Source organism: Monodon monoceros, unplaced genomic scaffold (genome assembly GCF_005190385.1).
Source record: "Monodon monoceros isolate NGI ecotype Baffin Bay Population unplaced genomic scaffold, NGI_Narwhal_1 Super_Scaffold_13, whole genome shotgun sequence".
In the NCBI taxonomy this organism is placed as follows: Eukaryota; Metazoa; Chordata; class Mammalia; order Artiodactyla; family Monodontidae; genus Monodon; species Monodon monoceros.
Genome location: NW_021703769.1, coordinates 71,400,175 through 71,423,634, shown reverse-complemented (window position 1 = coordinate 71,423,634; position 23,460 = coordinate 71,400,175). Strand labels below are relative to the sequence as shown.

Here is a 23,460-nt window from a genome sequence, read left to right as displayed (position 1 = left end):
GGCAGCACGGGGCAACCTTAGCTCCCCAGAAGCTAGCAGACAGGCCCAGTCCAGACACTGTCCTCAAAGTCAGGCTGCCACCTAAGCGGCCAGTGATCTGGGAGCCAGATTATGGAGACCCTGCCTGGACGACCAAAGCAACGCAAGCCCTTTCCTCACCTGAATGCCAGCCTAGGGCTCCAGCTCCCTCTGGGCACGACTAAGGGCCTCAGGGGCTTGAAGAACACAGTAGGTCTTCCCTCAGAAAAATGGCAGGACAGTTGGCCCAAGATATGAAAATGGATCCAGAGACTAAAGACACACGATGGGTGAAGGGAACTGAGGAAACCATAATGCCAAGGTCTTGGATGTACATCCCCACTCTCACATCCCCTCAGCACAACCCTCTTAGTCCTGATCAAGGTCTGTGTCCAGCTGGGTGGCTATCTGAGCAATGAAGTAGCCTCAGCAGGAAGCAGGCTTCCCCTGGGGCCTAAAACCACATCCTCAGAAGCAGCCTGGGAACTCAACCATATCCCAGGGCTCCAGGAACCAGCGCATAATTACTTATTAAACTCCTGGGCTTCCCTGGTGGCGCAGGGGTTAAGAATCTGCCTGCCAATGCAGGGGACACGGGTTTGAGCCCTGGTCCGGGAAGATTCCACATGCCACGGAGCAACTAGACCCGTGCGCCACAACTACCGAGCCTGTATTCTAGATCCCGCGAGCCACAACTACTGAGCCCACGTGCCACAACTACTGAAGCCTGCGCGCCTAGAGCCCGCACTCCGCAACAAGAGAAGCCACCGCAATGAGAGGCCCGCGCACCACAATGAAGAGGAGCCCCCGCTCGCCGCAACTAGAGAAAGCCCGCGCGCAGCAACGAAGACCCAATGCAGCCAAAAATAAATAAATAAAAAATTTAGAAAACAACTCCTATACGCCAAGGGTGGCCTGTATTGAGACACAGAAACCGGGACAGGACCCTACTTGATGGGTGAAGGGGTTGGGGTACCACCACAGGAAGGTAAGCAGAGACACCACACAACAGGGGTAGCCAGCTCCAAAGTGTTTAATTCCAACTCCAGAAAGCTGAGCCAGGCCAAGTGCCTGGGGCCGTGGGCGGTCCTCCATCTTGTGGGCCCCATGCCTTGCCTTGGCTTCTCACTCTTGAGCCTTCAAATCATCAGCCCGGGGTCTCGGTCCACCCTGTCATCAGTCCTTGACGGGGACCCCTTCTGCTCGGCCTCCTCCTGTGCCGCTCTGAGGGAGAACTCCTCACAGACAACTCATCCTCGGGTCTCCTCCCAGGGGACATCAACCGTCGAGGCTGGGACCCTCGCCCGCCAATTCTACCCCCATCATCACAGCCAGGAAGGCCTCAGTTAGGGGCCCTGCCTCGTCGCCTGCTGCCTCCACAAGCCCCACCAGGGCCAGGGCCCGCCTCCGTGGGCACTGCCCCGGCCCCAGGATCCAGCGAGCGCAGTGGGCAGCCAGCCGGGGCCGGCCCAGGCGGAAGACCTCACCCACTGACTCTGGGCCGCCCTGGGGTCCCAGGTGGATGCGGCCCACGGCTTCTTCCAGCTCCTCCTCCAGCCCGGGCAGCAGGAAACGGCCAGCAGCTTCCAGGGCTTCCTCAGCCTCTGAGCCCAGCAGGCGCTGGCCCGGCGGAGGGACGGGCCCCAGGGCAGCTCTGCAGCCCCGGCAGCCGTGCAAGTAATGCAGGACAGGCCAGGCTGCGCTGGGTGACAGGCCCCGCAGTGGCACTAGGTCCATGTGGGCTTCGGCAAAGCTGCCAGCTAGCAGGGCCCGAAAAAAGGGGGAGGCAGTTGCTGAGGCCGCTCGCTGGGCAGGGAGCCGGAGGCCTGAGTCCAGCAGGAAGTGGAGGTCAGGGGCCGCCGTGGGGGCGGGGCCCAGCAGAGGCTCATAGAGGCAAGGGGAGGGCGGGTCCAGATCCAAGGGGATTGCAGGTAGGAGGGCCGGGCTCACAGTGGGAGACACCAGGCCTTGGAGGCAGGAAAGGGAGTCCGCGGCAAAGAAGAGGAAGAGCGGGTGTGGAGCTGGCCGAGTGAGCGCTAAGAGGAGGAGACGGAGGCCGCCCTGGTCCAGAAGCAGCCGGCGCCACAGAGAGGGCTTCCTTCGGGGAGAAAAGAGAACCTTTCAGAAGGTGGGAAAGGGCGGGGCTGGGGAACAGCAACCTTGCTCCCCCCACCCCTGCGAGGCACCCACGCCTCCCTCACCGACAGATGAAGGGCAGGGTGAGTGCGCAGGCCACGCGGTCCTCAGGGCTCCCAGAGAGCAGCAGGTGAGTGAGGGCACCCACTCCAAAGGGCGATTCGGCCTGCACGGTCAGGTTCTGCAGCAGCATCTCACCTGCCGGTGTGGGCAGAGCAGGTCAGGTTGGGAGCTGGTATCCAAGATGGTGGTGGGATGGGCAAGACAGGCCTCTGGGTCCCCGAAAGGAAAGGGGGCGAACAACCCCGGGGCAAGGAAGAGGGGGATGACTGAAGGCCCTGGAGGGATGGGGTCTGGACACTAGGAACTGGAGGTCAAGGGCAAGAACGGGGAGTGAGATGGTCAGGGAGTGAGTCTGGGCCCTCAAGGACTGAAACAGGGCACAGAAGCCCCGGCAGTCCCTGGCAGGGCTGGAAGGGGTGGTGGGGCCTGGGAGGACATGGTGCCCGAGCCTGGGTTCACCATCAGTGGGCCCAGTGGTAGTCAAGGACAGTGCAGGAGTCAGGACAATGCGGAACCAAGAAGACACTGGGTAAGGAGACGAAGACAGGCACAATTCTAAGCTGTTCGGGCCAAGCTCAGTGCTGGGGTCTCTGGGCCCCAAGGCTCGGGCAGAGGCTTAAGAACTCTGCGTGTGGGGACAGTGGAGCAGAAGGGAGTCCCTCCCCGCCACCACCTAGTGGCTGAGGTTGTCCAAACGGTGGGCGGTGGGCGGAGGAGGGCAGTGGGACAGTGGGTGAGCTGCAGGGCGCACGGAAGGCATGCAGGGGCGCGTGGCCTCACACGTGGGCAGGGAGGCGCGCGGGTACCCACCCAGCTCCCGGTGCTGGTGCTGGCTGCGACGAGCGGGCCGGGCGCGCAGCGCGGGCCAGTCGTCGGGGGCGACGCCGAGCACGAGCCAGGCGCGCAGCAGCGCCGCCCCGTAGCTGCGCACGAAGGCCTCGAGGCAGGCGGGGTTGCAGGTGAGCCGTGCCAAGATGCGCAGCGCGCGGGGGCTCGGCGAGCCCGGCGCGCCCGTCACGTAGGCCAGCAGGCCGCACAGGGCCTGGCCGGTCACCAGCGCCCCGCTGGGGTCGGGAGCCTGGGAGAAGCGCGACAGCAGCAGCAGCGCTGGCCCCTCGCGGCCCCAGGGCTCCTCGGGGGCAGTGGCGGCGGGGCTGCGGCCGGGCGGGCGCAGGGCGCGGGGCGTCCGCAGCGAGGTCGGGCCCAGGGAGGGGCTGGCCCGACTGGCCGGCTCTGGCGGCGGCGGACAGCGCTCTGGGGACCAGTCGGGAGAGATGTCGCCTGGGCCCGCAGCATAGCCCTCGGAGATCAGCCAGGACCTGCCGAGGGAGAAAGAGGGAATGGAACCCAGAGCCGAGGGGAGGGGGCAGGGCCAAAAGATCGGTTGTGCAAAAAGAGGTGACAGAGGCCAGGAGAGAGGGTGGGCCCGAGCGGGGGACAGGGAAAAAGGGAGGTAGGGGCAAACCCCAGCTCATTCAGCAATTACTGATGCCTGCTGTGTGCTAAGCCCCGTTTCAGGTGCTGGGGAGAAGCAGTGAGCAAAAGGTCCTGCCTCCTAGACTCTCTATTCTAGTGAGGAGAAACAGATAACAAAATAAGAAACCACGAGGTATGCTAGTGTGCAGTTAGTGTGGTGTGAAGTGATGCATACGGAGCAAAGTAAAAGGGAACAGAGAAGAGCCCAGGGAGGGGAGAGCTGACATCTTTAAGTTGGGTGCTGATGAGGGCGAGATCTAATCAAGGCATCTTGGAGGAAGAGTGCCCTAGGCACAGGGAACAATAACCAAAGAGGCCCTGATATGGTACTTATCTGCCAGGTCCAAAAACTAGCTAGAAGGCCAGTGTGTAAGAGTATAGTGGGCACCAGGAAAGCAGTGGGAAATGAGGTCAGGAGTTCACAGAGGCTGACGTTTACTGAGCGCTGCTTAGTGCCAGGTAAGGTGTCAAGTGCCCTCATTTGATCTTTACAACTCTATGGGGTAGGTATGTATTAGCCTTCGTTCTACTAACAAGGAATCCGATGCTCAGAGAAGTTAATTAACTTTCCTGAGATGACTCAGCTTGTAGGTGGTGGTACCAGAATAAGAACTTAGATGCCAGAACGTATCATCAGAACCAGTGCACATACTACCTTCCAGGGAACCTGTCTGGGCCCCAAAGTTCAGAGGTGCTGGGGTGGAGCCAAGGTCAAAGGTGGCCCCAAGGGAAAAGAGGTGTATTTAATGCGGACTGGAAAGTGGTCATGTTCAGTGAGAACAAGGAATTAGGAATCAGAGTCAGTAAACGTCTTACCGAGACAGAACTGGCGGAGAGTGAGGGTAGTGAAGAGACTCTACCCCACAGCATCAGGTGGGAACTCACCTGAGGCTTTGGAAGCTTCCGGCCTCTGCCCGCTCAGGAGTCCTCTCCTCAGGGAAGTCCCAGGAAGCAGCTTCTCTTCCCTCTTCTTCCTCATCACCAGCCTCCCCACACAGTTGCCCAGCCAGGAGAGGTACAAGTCCCAGAGCCTGCAGCCGGCCCAGGGCCCCAGTATCATAGAGGAAGCCCACGAGGGCTGCCACAACACGAGGGTGCCAGGCGCTGGCGCGAGGATCCCGCAGCAGGCCCATCAGCAGCTCCAAACCACCAGCATCCCGCAGTCGGGCCCGGTTGATAGCCTCCCGGCACAGCAGACACACGGCCCGCACCAGGGGCTGCTGGGAGGCTGCGCTAGCCCCGCTGGGGTCCCGGCGCCGCCGGAGTTCACCTAGTAGCACCTCCACAGCACCAGCGTTGCCCAGCGCAGGCCTTACCAGGCCCTGGGCGCACAGATTGGCAAGGATCAGGATGGCTGCCTCACGCACTGCTCTTTTGGGGTGGGAGGCCAGGCTGACCAGTGGGCCTAGTCCTCCACCCAGACTTAGCTGCTCAGCACAGGCCCGGGAGCAGCCTCGACTCAGCTCCAGGAGGGCACGGACTAAGGCCAAGGTCAGCGCAGGGTCTGGGGCAGCGGCCAGAAGCTCGGCCAGCGGGCGCACCACTCCCTGCTTTGCCAGGGCCAGGCGGTGCTGGGGTGAGTCCGCCAGGTTGCGGAGGGCACGAACCACACTCTGGCGGCACTGTGAGTCCTGGCAGGCCGTCAGGCCCTCAACAAGCAGGGGAACAGCACCTGCAGAGGGAAGAAGACAGAAGGTGAGTGAGGACAGACACCCAAGCCCTTCTCCCACCCCCAAGCCCTGGGTGGCTCCACCCTCAGAGCCTGCTCACCAGCAGAGTGGATGTCCCCACAGCTCTCAGGTTCCATGGCTAAGTTCCCCAGAGCACGGGCCGTTCGGTTCTGGATGCTGTCTGTCTTCACACACTGAAGAATAGTCACTGCAAGAGGGTTTGGCCTCTTGAGGTTTCTACCCCTTCTTGTCTCTCTCATTAATCACCTCAAGAACGTGGCCTGAGAGAGTCAGGGAAGGCCTCCAGAAAAGGCCTAACACTTGTGGGGTCTGGAAGGTTAGACAGGTAGGTATTTGCTAGAAGCATGGTGGATGGGAGTGTTACAGGGCATTTCAGGTTTCGAAGTAACCTTTGCAAAGGCCCAGAGGTGAGATCTAGTGTTTATGCTATGACTTCATGAAGGGCCTTGATCAGGCCAAGGGCTCAGGTCTTGAATGTGAGGGCACTGGGAGCCACACAGCGTTTTAAGAATGGAAGTGACATGATAAAATCTGGCAGCCATGGGGAGAATGGATTACAGGGGGAAAGAATAAGGCAGGGGGAGCAACATGGAGGCTGTTGCAATAGTGAGAAGACGGCTTGACCCAAGTCAGCTACCAGCACAGCCCAGCACAGTCTCTGGGCACGTGATGGAAGAAGGCAAAGAAGTGGATGGATTCAGGAGATATTTAAAATACAAAACAGTGAATGAATGATGGGGGTTATACACTAACAACAAAACTTATATTTATTGAGGACTTATTAATGTGCCAGGCCTCTTGTCAATGAAAATTTTAAATATATTAATGTTTTATTTTATCAAAAAATTAAGATTTCATCAAAATAGGCATAATTTCATAGCTGGCAATGAAGTGTAAACTGTGTTCACAACACTGCCACTAGGAGGCGCCAATTTAGCTGGTAAACAGAAAAGCTTGCTATCTTTTGTTAGGATTTGTTCTTTTAAAAAAAAATTGAAGTGTAGTTAATGTACAGTATTAAATAAGTTTCAGGTGTACAATACAGTGATTCGCAAATTTTAAAGGTTACACTCCATTTATAGTTATTATAAAATATTGGCTTAGAATTTGTTCTTTATTTTTCTGGCTGTGCCACAAGGCTTGCGGAATCTTAGTTCCCCGACCAGGGATCAGAACCCAGACCCCAGGAGTGAAAGTGCCGAGTCCTAACCACTGGACGCCAGGGAATTCCCAGGATTTGTTCTCACTGTGCTAGTTTTTAATAACTAGAAGTACCCAGTCCAGACTTAGATATCTGTGTTCTATCTTTGTATTTCATTTTCTCCCTATTCCAGTGTTTTGAGGTAGCTATTACTCCATTTTACAATCCTAGCCTCGGATGGGTCTAGGTGACTGCAGAGCCCACATTTTCAACCACTACACTTTCTGACCCCCAGCTCATCAAATGGGATTTCAGAGCCCTGCACAAGGCTGGACACAGTAGGCACTGAGTGCCTGCTAGGAACATAAATGGAGAGTAAGAATCATTTGAAAGAGTCATCAAATAACCCTTTGGCCTCCACCAGCCCAGATGCGAGAGAGATGCTCTACAACCAATACCCAGGTAATTGGCATCTGATCTAAGAGGGCTAGGGTATAATTTATAGAGAGCAGTGACGTCACGGGTCATGACATCATGAGAGCTGCGGGCGCTGCGCCGTCAGAAAGCACGATCTTCCAGGCTACAACACAAAGTACTCAAGACTCCACCCAGGCCCCGACACAGACAGAGGTGTGGGTAGAATCCTTCTAGGAAATGGGGGCGGAGCACTTACCCAAAGGGATAATGCCTCCGAGTCTGCGCACTTCAGCCCGGCACTCCCCTTCCGTACAGCAGTTGGCTAAGATGCTGAGCGCCAAGTCCAGCGTCTTGCGCAGGAGCGCTGGTGGCGAGGGCGTCGATGACGACACAGCAGAGGGGGCGGGGCCCGGAGAAGGGGCGGGGCCAGAAGCCGCTGACTCGACAGACGAGGGGGCGGAGCCTGGGCCAGCCTGGGAAGGGGCGGGACCCGTTGCAGCCGCTCGCCGTAGCACCGCGAGAAGGGGGCGGAGCCCGCCGCGTGCCCGGAAGCGTTCGATTCCCCCAGCTGCCTTGACGTGGCGCGTACGGAGGGCTAAGAGCGCACGGCCCAAGGGTGTCTCGTTGGTAGCTGTGTCCTTTCCCCCACCTAGACCCTCCCCGGCCGCCGCCGTGAGCTGCGCGAGGCAGAATGAGAGCGAGTCCGCGGGGCTTAGCTTCGCAGCCGCCATCTTGGCTCAGGCCTAAGGCTCCGCCCTTCTCCTCGCAGCTCATCCTAGGGAGCGGAACTGGAAGAGCAGGACGTGGCCATGCACCTCCTCTCTGACGCTTTTTAAATAGCGCCGCCGCAGTTGTCATGCGAGTCGGAAGTTGTAGTTCTCGATCCCGGTGCTCTGGCTTGCACAGTTGAAGAAGGCATGTTGAGAGTAGTGGTTATCTAATCGTAGTGCGAGCCCCAGAGGCGCGTGCGGCGCATGCTGGGATATGTAGTCCGCGCCGAGCTTAAGACGCCTAGCTTAGGATGGATGGGAAACTCTCTCAAGGGACTCGGGTGGGCCGGTGCCTCTGGAGAACCCAGACATCCGATCATGGAGTTTCAGTACAATGCTGCTCCAGGTGACTTGTCTACTCTGCTCCCAGCGTGTCCTTGGCAGCAACAGCCTTTTCCTTCAGGCTCGCTTCGCCGCCCCTCATTGGTGGCCGGGGCACTGAAGTCCGCGCTGACGGACTGAGAACCCCGAGCCAAGCGGAAAGTATCAAGTTCGTGACAGCGGCTGCAGATGGGAGCACTTGCTCCGCCAGGTGAATGAGAGGGTTAAACCTACCGAGACCGTTCGCCGCCACTTCCTAGAACTGCACGGGCTGGTGGACATTTCCGTTTCCGGTGCTGAATCACTGGGTCCAGAGTGTCTCCAGCTGTGGTTGTGCTTGTGAGCCCAGTGGTTGGTATCTAGGAAACGGTACGTTCTTACCGCTATGGAGTCGGTGGCTCCAGAAACGGCAAGGGAGGACTCCGACGGGGCCGAGTAGCGGGGGAACCGGTCGTCAGGATCCCAGGGAGTCCCGAGGTCCGCCTTCGATTGCGGAGTTTTTCCACCCAAGCGGCCCTTCCTGGTGTGGCCAGGGCAGCCGGCCGCCCGGGAAATGATGATGGGCCTGCAGTACCTACGTAGGTCAGTCTCTGGCCCTGGAGAGGAAGAAGCCCCTGCCAAGACCAACTATCCTGCAGTCCCCAGAGCTTTCGAGTGCCAGGAGTGTGGACTGTCCTCAGCCTACCTCCCTAACCTCATTCACCACCAAAGCAGCCATGGGGGCGACAAGCCCTACCGCTGCCCGGAGTGTAGCAAAAGTTTACGACGTGGCTCAGATCTGGTTAAGCACCACCGGGTACACACTGGAGAGAAACCGTACCCCTGTCCTGAGTGTGGCCGTTGCTTCAGCCTGAGCTCCAACCTCATCCAACACCGTCGCTCCCACTCAGGCCTCCGGCCCCACAAATGTCTGGAGTGCCGGGAGGCTTTTGGCCGCAGCTCAGACCTGGTTAAACACCAGCGGGTGCACACGGGTGAGAAGCCTTACACCTGCGCTGAGTGTGGTAAGACTTTCAGCGTTAGCTCCAACCTGATCCAGCACCATCGCACGCACACGGGCGAGAAGCCCTACCGCTGCGGGGACTGCGGCAAGCACTTCAGCCTGAGCTCCAACCTGGCGCAGCATCAGCGCTCACACACGGGCCAGAAGCCCTACCGCTGTGCCTGGTGTGGTGACAGCTTTGGGCGCAGCTCTTCTCTGCTCAAGCACCAGCGATCGCACACTGGGGAGAAGCCCTACAGTTGCTGTGAGCGTGGCGAGAACTTCACCAACATCTCGGACTGCATACGGCACCAGCGCACCCACAGTGGAGAGCGGCCCTTCAAGTGTCCTAAGTGTGGTCGTGGTTTCAGTGAGCGCACCCAGTTCACCAATCACCAGCGCGTTCACATGGGTGAACGACCGTATGCCTGCCCAGAACGTGACAAATCCTTCTCCCACAGCGCCAAGCTCCTTAAACACCAACGCTCGCACACAGGCGAGAAGCCCTATAAGTGCCCCAGCTGCAGCAAGAGTTTTGGAGACAGTTCACATCTGCTGCTGCACCAACACCCTCACACGGGCCAGAAGCCTTATGCTTGCGGCGAGTGTGGCAAGAGCTTCCGCCGGAGCGCCCGCCTGCTCATCCACCAGGTGGCGCACAGCGGTGAGAAGCCCTACGTCTGCCTGCAGTGTGGCAAGGCCTTCGCCCGCAACTCCAACCTGGGCCAGCAGCAGCGGACGCTCCAGGGGCACAGCCCCTGCCAGTATCCCTTGCTTAAGTTGCAGCCCAGACTTCAGCTCTGACTTTGGTCCAGTCCTCAAGGAGCCTGAGGGGCCCAGCATTTATCAGTAAACCTCACTTCTGCTCCTCTAGGGCTGCTCATTAGCGGGCTGAATCAGGGAACCCCAGGCTGGAGGAATCGGAACAGAAAAGTGGGCTTCGGCCTGTTCTCTGAGGCCCTGGAGATGGGATTCCAGCTGGAGGGAGAGTTTGGGGATGGCAAGAGCTGGCCCAGCTGCTTTAAGATGCAGAACACCTTTGGCGGCCTAGGTGTGTCCCTTCACAGGCCTAGGGAGTGATGGGGCTAATCACACCAAGAGCAACAGTTACCTCAGCCCAGAGGAATGGGGCTCAATGCAAGGCAAGCCCCCGTGAGGAACGCAGTAGGGGAAGAGGGGGTCGGGGAGGTCCTCACCTCCAGAGGGGACCATAAGGCAGGCTGTGTTCTAGCACAAGTATCAGAGTTTGAATTTGGGACCACTAGGTGAGCTCTGGGGTGTGTGACCCCTTTGAAAGAGAGCTGTCTTTACAGGGTGAAGCTGGTGGGGCCCAGGGCCAAAGCAAAGGACCGGGAGGCCTGTCTGTTGAGTTCGGGGGGTGCCCGGTGACATTTCTAGGCAAGGGCAGAAGGCCCGAGGTTGGTCGTCTGCCCCTATCTCTTCTTTAGCCTTTTCCCTTGCAGGCTCCCCAGGCTTTTTCTCTGATCCCTCAACAGAGGAGAAAATGTGAAGATTCACTTGTGCCCGGACACCGGGGACTAGACATGGTCATTTTGCCAGGGCGCTGGGGCGGGCTGCCTCCGTAAACAAATGTGTTTCTATTGGTAAAACTTAGAGTATATGGGAGCCAGAGGGAGGCTTCCCGAAGCACTGCACAATGTGTGCCCAGAGCAGGGTCTAAGCTGTGAGGCCCTGCTCTCCCCCCCGTAGCTGGCTGTGTTCCTGGGAGAGGCACAGAATGTAGTCCTTATGAGGTTGGGGGAGGCCTAATGCCCACCCCATGGGACCAGGAGCCTCATGCATCTGGTGCCCCGTCCCCAAATCTTGTCTCTCACCAGGTTTGGTGCATCTAGAACCGTATCCACGGGGAAGAGGGGCCAAAGGGGAGGGATGTGAGGTAACTCCTCTCTCAGCTTCTGGCACAGAGTGTCCAGGCTTCTCTTTTTGTGACTGCGTGACCTTGGACAGGTCTGCCTCTTCTAAGCTTCAGTCTCTTCATCTGTAAAACAGGGATGATGAAAGGACTCGGCAAGGAAAGGACTCAGCAGTCCTCAGTTCCCTGCTCTTCCTCAAGTCTGTCACCCTGTCACCGGTGGTGTCGGCCCACAGACATCACGCCAGCGCGCTTCCTAGCTTCTCCCAAAGGTTACAGAAATGAGTGAGACAGCCCCAGTCCTGGAGTAGTTTGGTGTCGTGAAGGAGATGGACTCAGGCTCGATGCTGGCACTGGAGAAAGGGCATCACCTGGAGTAAGTCTAAGAGGCTTCATGAAGGTGACATCTAATGGATGCCACTTGTCTCCTCAAGCTGGGTCTGTGATGAACAGATGGGTTCTGGCATATTCCCCATCAATGGCATCTCAAAATAGCACAAGCCAGTGCCTGAGTTGGAGGCCTGAGCCAGGTGCATCCGTAGTAGGCATTCAATAAATAGTTGTTATGATCAGGTCCTGTTTACTCTTACTAGTGACCTTGGGGCCTCAGCTTCCTCAAAGCTGGATTGCGTTCTCTGCAAAATTGTAACTGCAAGTGGACGTTAGGTACATGGCAGGGGTGGGCATGGGAGGAGGGTTTGTTTGCAAAATCCCTTTCAGTCAACTGGAAGCTAATTTCTCACATTAAGGTAAATAGCCATGTGCCCCATCTCCTCTCAGTTGTAGAGACAGGTCCTGCCCAGAGCAGGGAGGCAGGCCAGTTCTTGGAAACAGGAAGGATGGGCTTAATCCAACAGGGGTTTATCCAGCATTCACTGTGCCCTGAGCTGGGAAAGAGGCACTCTCCAAGCATGTGGCCAGTGCTTAGGCCAGAGGCAGCGGACATATTTGCTTTGGCCTTCACTCTGTGTGTGTGTGTGTGTGTGTGTGTGTGTGTGTGTGTTTACACTATTGAGCCACCTTTTTTTTTTTTTTTTTTTTTGCTGGTGGCTTGTGGGATCTCAGTTCCCCAATCAGGGATCGAACCCATGCCCTCAGCGGTGAAAGTGCGGAGTCCTAACCACCGGACCGCCAGGGAAGTCCCATGAACCAACATTTAAATCAGGAGATTTCACATCACAATCTAGATTTCTAGTTTGCTGTTTTTGGGGAGGAGAGAGGGGAGAGGATCAGAAAATTCAGCAACACTGGAGCTTTCCAGCAACAACGTGTTGACAGGGCTGAGTAGTGGCTGCCCCGGACATGGACAGTCCCCACCGCTCCCTGGTGTGTCCCTGACTCAGCGAGTTTCATTTTAATTACTTGCCTAACAGCTACAGAAAGGCGTTTGGGGGTGACCATCCCCACCCTACACTCTCATGGGTGAGAAAGACCCATGCAATGGAGGCAGTTTCTCTTTTCCCTCACCCCATCCTGCCCCCCACCAGCCATTTTCCTCCCCAGCCCCCAGCCCAGCTGACAGACCGGACCTGCTTTCCCAACCCCAGATATCACCCTCTAATATTGAAGCTCCTTTCCGCATGTGCCAGGGAGTAGGGGCAGAGCTTACGGGTTCAGTAAGGCCAGGCAAGCCCCTGTGTGCCTTGGTCAGAGGGCCGAGTATTGGGCCCTTTGAGCCTCAGGGAGACAGTCCCCGGCAGACACCCCTCGCAGGGCTATTTTGGGAAGCAAGCAGGTGTGGAGGTGCTCTATAAACGCTAAGGCCCCAGTGGGCTCGGAGGGAGGGGGTGTCAGTAATACTGTCTCCCCTGGGCTGGCCCTGGCTTCTGGACATGTGCTTGGACTCCATCCAGTTCTGTCTGATCTCACCCAGTCCTGGGAGCCCGGTTCCTCCTCTGAGCCTGGTGGGCGGTACAGAGGCTGGTGCTGGGCAGTGGGTGTAGCCACTGGCTGGCAGCTGGAGTCCCACCCACCCAGAAGCTCAACAGTGGCTGGCAGGTGCTTTTTTTTTTTTTGCGGTACGCGGGCCTCTCACTGTTGTGGCCTCTCCCGTTGCGGAGCACAGGCTCCGGACGCGCAGACTCAGCGGCCATGGCTCACGGGCCTAGCTGCTCTGCGGTATATGGGATCTTCCCAGACCGGGGCACGAGCCCGTGTCCCCCGCATCGGCAGGCGGACTCTCAACCACTGCGCCACCAGGGAAGCCCCATGGCAGGTGCTTTGAGAGGTGCACTGGGGACGCCGGAACGGCATCCCCCCCTGCCCCAAGCCAAAGTCCCTCCCTCCCTCCCTTCCCTAGACATATTCCAGGAGGACAGGGACTCTGCATTGTCCCTGTTGAGTCCCCAGCATCCCACATGGGGCAGGTGCAGAACACCTTGAGGAAGGTCTGATCACACTGCCTGGGTGATTCGCAGCTTCTCTTCCCTGGGATTCAGGATCACTTTCTGTTCTTTCTTCTTCTGTTCTTATTTCCTGCCAGTTCAAAATGCTTCTCTCTCTCTCTCTCTTTATTCCTAAATAATGTGGATTTTCTAAAAACAAGGAAATTATCAATGATCCAGTACTGTCATCTAATGAACAGACTTTATTACAGTTTCACCAATTATTCCACTAATAGCCTTTATAGCATAAGAAAAAAAATTATGGTCCAGGATATAATCCTAACTAGATGCGCATATTGCATTTAGTTTTCATGGTTCTTTAGTCTCTTTTAATCTGGAAGAATTCTTTAGTATTTTAGGACAATTTCTTTGTTTTTTATGACCTGGAAAAATGCTTACATCTCTTAATGGGCAGCGTCCTCCTGGATCTGAATTAGGCACAACACATTCAAACCTCAGTACAATCTTTGTAAATTTAGAAACTCTTTGGGCACCAAGAAGTTTTCTGCAGGTTCTTCCAGCTCACCCGTGCCAGCGTCTTCATACCACTCTTTGCCCACCCCCACTCCCCAATCACTTCCATTCTCTGGGCCTCAGTTTCTTCAGCTGTAAAATAAGCAGATAGGATGAGATGGTTTTCAGGGCCCCTCGCAGAGCTTTCTCTCAAAGAGTTTATGATTCTGCTATGTGTAGGGTGTATGTTTGCCAGCATGGGTTTATACCTGCATTGAAACTTGGCTTTCCCATAGTTTGGGATGTCATTTGACACCCAGAATCTATTCTCACTTCCTTCTAAAGAGGGTCTCTGGACTGTAGTTGTTGGAAAACTAAACACTACATTTCTTAGATTCCCTTGCATATTAGGTTCTTCCAAGGTCCTTGCATGAGATTTAGAAGGTGTGAATGAAATGGGCCACTTTCTTGCTGCTATTTTCTGATGACCAGTAAAGTAGAGGAGGCATGGGGGTTTTCTGCAGTGTTGCAGTGTCTAATCTTCAGCCTTGTGGGTGTCAAGAATCAGGTTGGAGGCAATGAAGCAGCTTCCTAATCCCCGGTTTGCAGCTACGATCCAAGTCTCCTCTAGCTTATATGACACCACGTGAAGAAAAAGTTGCCCCTTCTGGGAAGACACAGCTCTGGGGGTCAACAGAGGGCAAGGTGGAGCCTGACTGGCCCAAGGTCACTCAGGCAGCTGGTGGCTGAACTTAGACCAAAATCAGGGTCCTTTCCAGATGTAGTCCACTTCTGGGTGCGAGGGCAGATATGTGGCTCCCAAAGCTGAGGGGACTTGGCAGAGGGGCACTAGGGTTAGATGAGCGAGGCACCAGCCTCTAGTGCAAAAGTTAAGGGAGCATGAAAATACTCGCAATCAAGATAAATGATACATCTATGCGTACATATTTTTTTAAAGGTTTATTTATTATTTACTTATTTAATTTGATTTATTTTTGGCTGCGTTGGGTCTTAGTTGTGGCACGTGGGATCTTTGTCGAGGCATGCGGGATCTTTCCTTACGGTGCGTGGGCTTCTCTCTAGTTGGAGTGCGCAGGTCTTCTCTAGTTGTGTTGCGCGGGTTTTAGAGCGCATGGGCTCTGTAGTTGCTGCACCCGGGCTCTAGTTGAGGCACGTGAGCTTAGTTGCCCCGCGGCATGCGGGATCTTAGTTCCCTGACCAGGGATCGAACCCTTGTCCCGTGCATTGCAAGGTGGATTCCTTACCACTGGACCACCAGGGAAGTCCCCCTATATATACTTTTAAATCAGAAAGCTACCACCTGTGCCAGCTACCTGCTTTTGTAAATAAAGTTTTATTGGAACCAGGGCTATGATTAGGGTGAGGTGAGTGAGGCAGGGTGGAGAAAATACAGGGTTGATGCCTGTCTTTATTTAAATCTTCGATATTTTGATATTTTGTTCACCATGAATTTTTTGCATTCATTTTGATTTTTTGAAATATCGCGTTGCAATGTCTTCTCTTGATTACTGAGTTTGGGGGCGTTCCCTTAAATTCTCTGCCAGAGGCCAGCTCCTCACTCTCCGTCTTTCCTTAGCGAGAGGTTTTAGGTACCACCACACCACGTTAGGCCAGGTCACCTCCACCAGGGCTCGCTCGCCCGGGCGCCCCAGCCGGCTACTTCCTCTCACATTCTAGTTAGGGACTGGGATGTGGTTCCTCGGCGGCTCTTTACGGTGTGCTCACTGCTCTGACCGGTTCGGCCCATCTTGGGAAGGCCTGGGGACAGGTGGGGCGGGTTTTGGGGAGGAGAAGCAAGCAGGGCGGCGGGGGATGGAGCGCCCCCTGCCCTCGAGGTTGAGTAAGGATGCCCGGGACCCTCCGCATCCGGGTCTCGGCCCCTTGCGGGGACTACATTTCCCAGAAGGCGCCGCGGAGGCTGCCAGCCGTGGAGGTTTGGCTGCGTCCCTCGCAGCCGAGCTAGGCGCCGCCGCCGCCGCGTTTTCTCAGTCTTCTCTCGGGTGTCAGCCCTCTCGGGATTGGGCCCTCTGCCACGCCACGGATGGCTTTCCCGGAACTGGGGTCTGGCCCTCTCCGGAACGTGGGGGCGACTGGCCCCGTCTCGGCTGCACCTCGGTTGTGTCATGCAGGAGACGCGCAGGTGCGGGGTCTCAGTGGGTAAGAGCTGGCGATGGGCAGCAGCCCGGCCCGCCGCCTCCACCTAGAGCAGGGGGCGTTTCTGAACACACGCCTCCGCCGAGCCCCTTTGAGGCGGCACCCCATGAGCCCCGAAAACACACGGGTGTTATCCGGGGTTGAAAGGGCGGGACGAGCACCTCCACTGCCCTTTTCAGCTTTCCACCTTCCGTTCTCTTCCTGGAGTCCGGTTATTCTATTAACTCCCTTAAGCAACCACAGCCCCTCCCGCCTTAATATCCGGGCCTCTACTACTGTTCCCAAGGTGTCCGCTGCGTTCTGCCTTCACCACGCTACCCCACCCCGCGCACCCGCCTTCCGTCAGGTTCAGCTTTCTCAGCTCTCCACTAGGCCACTGTGTACCCCCAGCCCGGACACAATCATGTAGGCTTAGACGGTTTGGTTAAGTTAAATTTTATCATCATGTGACACTGAGGCCAGCTACTGAGGGCTGCACACACCCAAGTTCAGGACTCGATCTTAGTCTATTGATACCCTGGACCCATTGCTCAGAAGGGAAACACTGCAGTGAAGGAAGGAGTAACCTGTGGAGGTTACTGAGGATAACCTGAGATATCCCTTTAGTTCAAAGGTTCTCAACCTTGGCTGTACGTTATTGTTATTACTCTGGGGTACAGCCTAGGCAAAAGAATTTTGTAAAACTTCTGGTTAATTCTAGTGTGCAGCCAGGGTTGAGACCACTGCTTTAACCCCTAGGACAGATGGGTGGGGCCTGGGATGGCCAGAAGCACTAGGCCAGGCCCCTCCAGCTGGGAGCAGCCTCAACCGTTTATCCCAGTGTGCTGCACAAATCATTGTTAACATTTTCTATGTGTCCCAGGCTGTGGAAAAAGGAAGCTCTGCCCTACAGTAAGAAACGTATCTGACAGCCTTATGTAAGGCAGTTGGAAGAAAGACACAATAATCTCAGGAAGAGGTAAGGAAAGCCCAGGCTAGACAGGGAATGAAGGAGGGGAGAGCTATGATAGTCACAGAGTGGTGGATTATGGTGGCTAACAAGATCGAAGTTTTTGGCAACCTGTGGCACTTTCAGTTGTCACAAGGGCTGACTGCACTGTGTCCCAGCTGACTCAGAGAGCATTGCCAGAGCTGCTGTGGTTTTCCTAGGGCCCCCAAGACCATGAATGGGCCACGGTCATCAGGCTTGGCTCAGTCTCAGACACGAGCAAATTGAACTGTGGCCATTCAGATTTTCAGAAGAGTGTCTACTTTATGAAGGCCAAAGGCCCTTTCTTACATAGGGCATCAGCTGCACTCCTGAGGACGATTTCTACACAAGAGATTCAAAAAAAATAAGCTCTGTGCGTGGCCTGAACATGCTCATGACAGCATTTTCTGTAGTAATGACATTCCAATAATAAAAGAAATGAATAAAATGTGGGATTTTAAATAAAAATTGTATGTAGCCATTAAAATATCCTTATGAAAGAATATGAATGAGCCAGAAAATGTTCACAAGTGAAAAAAGAATGCACAAATTCTTTTCGGAAAGCAAAATTAGATTCATCTTTTGCTTGGAGTAGTTTTCTCTTGTTCAGTAGCTAAACTATGACTATAGAGTAGTCAGAATATGTAGGCATGTTGGCAAAGCCTGAAGAAACATGCAGACATGATGATATTATTCTTAGAAGTGGTGGGATTATGGAGGAAAGGTAGTTTCTTTTTCAAAATTGTCCTAATGAGATAGGCATTATAGCAGAGAAATTAGCAGGAAGCTCTCTTGAGCCAGACCGTTTGGGTCCTGGTTCTGCCACTTATCGTATGGATGAGCACTGGCAAGGTTAAAACCTTTCAGTGCCTCAGTTTATTCATCTGTAAAATGGGGTGATAGTCCCTCTCTTGGTTAGTTGTGAGGTTTAATCAACGTGCGGAAATTCTTAGAACAGATAATCTCATTAGTACAGATGTGTAGATGAAATGCACTGGACCCAAGTAAACAGCATTGTTTTTAGTTGCTTTTCTCTGTTATTGCTATAGAAATAACCATGATCTCATTGACTGGCAGGCAAAGTGACTGGGAAGACTTAGATTGGGTGTGGTCACTTTCATGGTCCCTTTGGTTAACTTTCCAAGTGTGTCCACATTGTAACTTGGGAGGACAACAAAGATAAAAGAATCTGAGTCTTAGCATAAGCAAACCTGAGCAGCCGGAAGTGGTTCCTTGATTCAGTTACCATTTATTGGGGGCCTACTGTGTCAGGCACTAGGCCAGAGCCTCTGCTCTCGCGGAGCTCAGTCTACTGGGGAGTCAGACATGTGACCAGACGTTCCTGATGGTTCTCAATGCCACTGCAACAGTCACCACACCAAGTGTGATAGGAGAATTTGGGAAAGCTTTCAATGGAGCTGGGGCTCACGTGATAAGTAGGACAAGTTTAGGTGACAGGAAAGGGGGAAGGGCATTCTGGGCAGTTGGAAGTAAAATAAGTACAAAAGCACAGAGGTGTGAAAGGCCATGGCGATTAAAGCTGCAGAGGTGGGGCAAAGCCAGGCTGAGCTCTGCTGTCCGTACTGAAGCATTTGAACTCTTCTGTAGGCCATGTTGTGGGTGGCGTTTAGGCACAGGTGCTTTGAAGCAGGGGAGTGACATCAGATTTAATGCTGGAGTCTGGGGTTTAAGGGAGAACTATCACTGGTGGATTATATGGATGATAAACCAGAATGCAGGGACTGGAAGCAGGGGAGGCTGATAAGGAGTCTTTTGCAATAATCCAGGCAAATGATGACAAGGATTTGCACTTAAGGCAGTAGAACTGGCAACAGAGAGGAGAGGATGGAGTTGAGAAATCTTTCTGAAGTAGAACAAAAAGGATGTGGTGCCTGAAGAGACTTGAGTTGGAGGTGCAGAGCTAGGGGAAAAGCGGAGTCAAGGACTTGGGTAGGGGAATTCCCTGGCGGTCCAGTGGTTAGGACTCCGTGCTCTCACTGCCGAGGTCCCCCGTTCAATCCCTGATTGGGGAATTAAGATCCCACAAGCCTCACAGCCAAAAATTAAAAAAATAAAAAATAAAAAGAGTACACATGAAAAGGTAAGAATAATAAGTAAAAAGAAAAAAAGGACTTAGGTAGCAAACCTGGAAACGGGATGGGTGATGCTCTGAGGCACTTCTATGCTGTTGGAGTTCTCATCGAACTCCACATTTTTTTTTTATGCTAATAGCACATGGTTGGGAAGACCAACAAAAATTTTTAAATAATTTTTATAAAACACAAGGGAAATAATTTATTAATCACTGATGTTGAGACATCACTTAATATTATGCTTGTCCATACCAAGGATATAAGGATTTCAGTAACATACCTTCGCCTACTACCTCCCTAAATCCCTCTGTAAATTGTGAGATTTGAGGGACAGGAGAGAGGAGAAGTTGTTCCTTTTGAATCTCAAAATGATGTTAGACAAGAGAAGCCAGTCACGAAAGAATACATAATATGCAATTACATTTAGATGAAAATTTACAATAGGCAAAACTAATTTATAGGGGCAGAAAGCAGATATCAGTGATTATCTGAGGCTGGGTGGGAGAGAGAGTGGCTGACTGCACAGGGGCGTGAAAGAACTTTGAGGGGTGATGGAAATGTTCTATACCTTGATTGTGTTGGTGGTTATGCCAGTGTATACATTTATCAATATGGGCTCATCGGATTTTCAGCAGGAGGGGTACTTGGGCAGGTGCGCCACAAGAGGGCAACAGTAACAGAAGATGCTGGCAACCCTCAGGCCATCGACAGAGTACCAGCTCAGTGGGAACTTCCAAGCTGAGGCTAAGGGATGGGAATCCCCAAGGAATTGTTTGGTGACGACCAGCAAAACTGAGTGGAGAGAGGGGCGCCTAGAACCTTTTCAGGTAAAAATACCCCGTTCATTTTTGTTTTCTCCAAGAGCCATAATCATTCAGTAGGGAGGGGGCTTGAGGGGACTGTGTGTGGACAAAGAAGCCAAGTAACTTTAACTGGAATAAGGTCCCATCTTCTCAGCAGCAATTCCAAAATACAACTGGGAAAAAGCAACTGTAGGAAGAATTCTGTTATAGCTCAGTGAGGGCGTGGGAATAATTTAGCAACACTGTATAACATTTAACTGTTCAACAAGGTTACTAAAAACAAAACAAAACAAAAAGCTGAAGAAAGACATGTAGAACCAGTTTAGACCCATCAGGAGGAACAGGTATGGAGACCCTTCTTGAAAATATACCTTCCTCATTTTTCTTTCATATATTTAGATTAGGTATCAATACATAAAACTTATTTTTCTTTCATATATTAAATTCATATCAGGTACATCAGCTCTTGATCAAAGCTGGGGGCATCCTGTTGGACTGTAGCTCTGAAAAGGTGTTTCTATAGCGTTATCCAAAGTAACACGGTCCAAACATTCATTAAATACACCTTTTTAGAGCACCCACTTCATGCCAGGTTCTGTGCTGGTGCTGAGGAAAGAACCACGGACAAGGCAGACGTCAGCCCTGCCCTGTCTTGCAGTTTTCTAGAGCCTCTAGGGTTCACACAGCCCTGCATATTCTTTCTCCTTTTTCCTCCAAGTAGTCTGATTTTTCAGACTGAAATAACATACTTAGCAGTAGACACTTGTCAAGTTTGTGGCTGTCCAACATCTTTGGAATACTCGTCCTACATTTTCTCCAAGATACAATTCCTAACCTCCTGAAGGCAGAAGCCAGAACTAGATTTCCCAGCCTTTCCCGAAGCTATGGCACAGGCAATGACCTAGGTGTGGCCAGTTGGTGCCCACATGATTCCTTGATTGAGAAGAGAGCAACTGAAGGATGCAAGTTTCATGAAGAATCCATTTTCAAGAGGGGATGAGGGTGGAAGAATCTAGCTTTTGATGAAATAAAATGTTTAAGGCGGGAGAAGGAAATTTTTAAGCATAAAATTCTTGGCCCGTTTGAGCCACTACCCCCTCCCCTTTAGTGTGCATTGTGTATCTGCCTTATACATTAACTAGATACCCTTAGACGACACAGGAATGCCTACTCGCTCCCCTCCACCCCCCAAAAATAGCAATTTCCTCCTGGTGCCAGCAAGGTAATTCCTTGGAGATAACATTCCTTTCTCAATCCTGTAAGGGGTCACAATAGCCCACTACATGCCTTGTTGGAGTATGTAAACTGTCAGTATGTTACATTGATGTATAACCCTTTGTCTCAAAAACCTACATAACTGCATCTCGACCTCTAACAGGTGGAACAACCCTCAGAGCTTTCTGAAAGACTGTCTCCCAGGTTATAACCCTCAGGTTGCCTCCAATAAAATTTTCCATTTCTTTTTTTTAAAATTAATTAATTAATCTATTAATTAATTAATTTATTTAGGCTGCTCTGGGTCTTAGTTGTGGTATGCGGGCTCTTAGTGGCAGCATGCATGTGGGATCTAGTTCCCCGACCAGCGGTCAAACCCGGGCCCTCTGCATTGGGAGCGGGGAGTCTTACCCGCTGGACCACCAGGGAAGTCCCTATGTCTTTCTTAGATTGACTACTGATTAAATTTTGGGGACACTTTCCATGGCAGCATTGATGACGTTTTTGGCACTCAGTGTCCAGCAGTGTGAACTATGTCTGCACAGCTGGCCCACAGAATGGTTTGTTTCTGGCGGTACCAGAGATACTGCGAGCTACCTAAGATTCACAATTGCATATCTTTTTAAAGCTAGTTAAAGGGAGTTCTGCTCTTTGCAAAGAACTGTGACTAATACATATACTGAGCTCCTGTTCCGTGCCAGACTAGGCTGGCACAATCCTCTATTGCTTTACCTAAACTTCATAAAGATCATTTAAGGTACAAATTATTATACAGTTTACACCTGAAAAAACCTGAGATTCAAAAGGACACAATTCATTCTACAAATATTTATTAAAGGCCTGCTGTGTGCCAGCCACTGGGAATACAGTATTGAACAAAATATTTCCCCACAACTATAAAAAGAATGGCATATTGTATTTTAAATGTCCCCTTACCAAAATAAGACGCACAGCACAGCAGCCGTCTGGAGAGAAAGACCTCCAGGCAGGCCTCGTTCTAAATATAGAAACCCCCTAAAAATAGCCACCCACGTTACAGACTCAACAGGTGATTGGCCGGAACAGAGGGAAGGGGAACCGAGGCCTCAGTGAAGGAGAAGGAAAGGACGGTGCCGTTGTCCCCAGCTTCTCTCACTGACATGGCTTTGCCTCTGAGGTCCTTGGGTCGGGGCTTGGCCAGTGCGGCCAAGGGAGACCACGGAGGGACAGGAGGTGAGTTGCAGCCAGGGCCTGACCCTGTGGCTTCCTGACCTTGTCCATCTGTCCCCCACTCCTGCCTCTGGGACGTTCCAGGGTCCTGGCGACGCCTCCCCCTCCCGCCCAGTCCGTCTCTCTCTCAGCCCTGCCTTTCCCCGCTGCAGCCCGCACCTGGCGCCTCCTGACCTTCGCGCTGGCGCTCCCGAGCGTGGCCCTCTGCACCCTCAACTCCTGGCTCCACTCGGGCCACCACGAGCGCCCAGAGTTCATCCCCTACCATCACCTCCGGATCCGCTCCAAGGTACACTGGCCCGCGCGGGCGCGAGCGAGGGGGTGCGGGGGACCCCCAGGCTGACGCCTCGCTCCCCCCTCCCTCTCTCCACAGCCCTACTCCTGGGGAGACGGCAACCACACTCTTTTCCACAATCCCCGTGTCAACCCTCTGCCCACGGGCTACGAAAAGCCTTGAGGCCTTGGCCGATGCCCCCAGACGCAATAAAAGTGTGGAAGCCGTGTGTGGCCGCGGGCTCCATGGGAACCACGGGGCGGGGCGTCCATGGCTAGAGCTGGGCTTGTGCGCAAAGTGCAGTGGGCGCTCCACGTGGTCTTCCGGAGACCTTGACTTGGGAGGGACTTGAGGGAACAGCCTCGATGGACAGGTAGGAGATGGCCCCTCCCCTCTCACCTATTAATAATGAGGGCTCTAGGCTGTAAAGGGCTTTAACATACACTGACTTCTCACAGTAACTCTGGGAGCAAGGTCTAAGTTTGGTTCCACCTTCTCCAGAAGAGGAATTTGAGATTCTCAGAGATTAAATGACTTAAATTCAGGCAGCTCGTCGGAGGCCCGGTGGAGACTCAGGGCTGCAGATCCTGAGGTACCACTCTTTTCCTGACACACATTCAGGGCCTCTGTGATTTCCCGCTGTCTAGAGACAATTGTGATTTCAAACACAGGATCTACAGCCCTCTGTGTAGATCTTCATGACCTAATTCTGCATTTGGAATATTTTGGTCATTCTCTATGACCACCTTTAATGGGTCTTCTGTATTAGTTGGGGGAAATTAGATGCTCCCTTTCTGGAAGCCTGGTTCTCCTAGTTTTGGGGGACCCCATTCAAGGGGGATGTTGGTTCAGACAAGCTCTGGACATTTCATTCACCTCCTAGGACAGTCAATTCACTTGCCATTACCAAGGAGCCTGACACCTAAGCTGAAACCCATGACCAACACACACACACACACACACACACACACACACACACACACACACACACACACA

General features: G+C 53.5%; 3 protein-coding genes across 5 annotated transcripts; 2 read left to right on the top strand and 1 right to left on the bottom strand.

Moving 5' to 3' along the window:
* Nucleotides 1–1,036: 1,036 nt before the first annotated feature.
* Nucleotides 1,037–7,732, bottom strand: ARMC5 (armadillo repeat containing 5). The gene is made up of 6 exons (XM_029220788.1): nt 7,199–7,732; nt 5,464–5,571; nt 4,579–5,365; nt 3,028–3,536; nt 2,220–2,352; nt 1,037–2,116 (listed from the first exon to the last, which is right to left on the bottom strand). The coding sequence occupies exons 1-6, from the start codon at nt 7,671–7,673 to the stop codon at nt 1,297–1,299; spliced, it is 2,832 nt and encodes a 943-aa protein (XP_029076621.1). The 5' UTR covers nt 7,674–7,732; the 3' UTR covers nt 1,037–1,296.
* LOC114894247 (cytochrome c oxidase subunit 6A2, mitochondrial) lies at nt 2,271–22,743 on the top strand. 3 transcript variants are annotated; one of them, XM_029220791.1, is made up of 5 exons: nt 2,271–2,284; nt 19,664–19,790; nt 22,021–22,193; nt 22,343–22,479; nt 22,564–22,743. In XM_029220791.1, exons 3-5 carry the CDS (start codon nt 22,121–22,123, stop codon nt 22,645–22,647), a joined length of 294 nt encoding a protein of 97 aa, XP_029076624.1. In that variant the 5' UTR covers nt 2,271–2,284; nt 19,664–19,790; nt 22,021–22,120; the 3' UTR covers nt 22,648–22,743. The 3 variants fall into 3 exon arrangements, with proteins under 3 accessions (XP_029076624.1, XP_029076623.1, XP_029076625.1); XM_029220790.1 differs by lacking the exon at nt 2,271–2,284 and adding an exon at nt 3,157–3,176 and having other exon boundaries at nt 19,596–19,790; XM_029220792.1 differs by lacking the exons at nt 2,271–2,284; nt 19,664–19,790 and having other exon boundaries at nt 21,365–22,193.
* Nucleotides 8,419–9,842, top strand: LOC114894246 (zinc finger protein 501-like). Its single transcript, XM_029220789.1, is given in 1 exon segment — nt 8,419–9,842. A coding segment is annotated over 1 exon segment (1,401 nt). The 3' UTR covers nt 9,820–9,842.
* Nucleotides 22,744–23,460: the final 717 nt, after the last annotated feature.

Coding starts and splice junctions, on each gene's coding strand:
- ARMC5 (XM_029220788.1), bottom strand. CDS start 7,673: ATGGCGGCTGCGAAGCTAAGCCCCGCGGACTCGCTCTCATTCTGCCTC. Junction 5,572..7,198: donor CGGAGGCATTATCCCTTTGG/GTAAGTGCTCCG, acceptor ACCCTCTTGCAG/TGACTATTCTTCAGTGTGTG. Junction 2,117..2,219: donor ACCCTGCCCTTCATCTGTCG/GTGAGGGAGGCG, acceptor TTCTCCCCGAAG/GAAGCCCTCTCTGTGGCGCC.
- LOC114894247 (XM_029220791.1), top strand. CDS start 22,121: ATGGCTTTGCCTCTGAGGTCCTTGGGTCGGGGCTTGGCCAGTGCGGCC. Junction 22,194..22,342: donor AGACCACGGAGGGACAGGAG/GTGAGTTGCAGC, acceptor TCCCCGCTGCAG/CCCGCACCTGGCGCCTCCTG. Junction 22,480..22,563: donor ACCTCCGGATCCGCTCCAAG/GTACACTGGCCC, acceptor CTCTCTCCACAG/CCCTACTCCTGGGGAGACGG.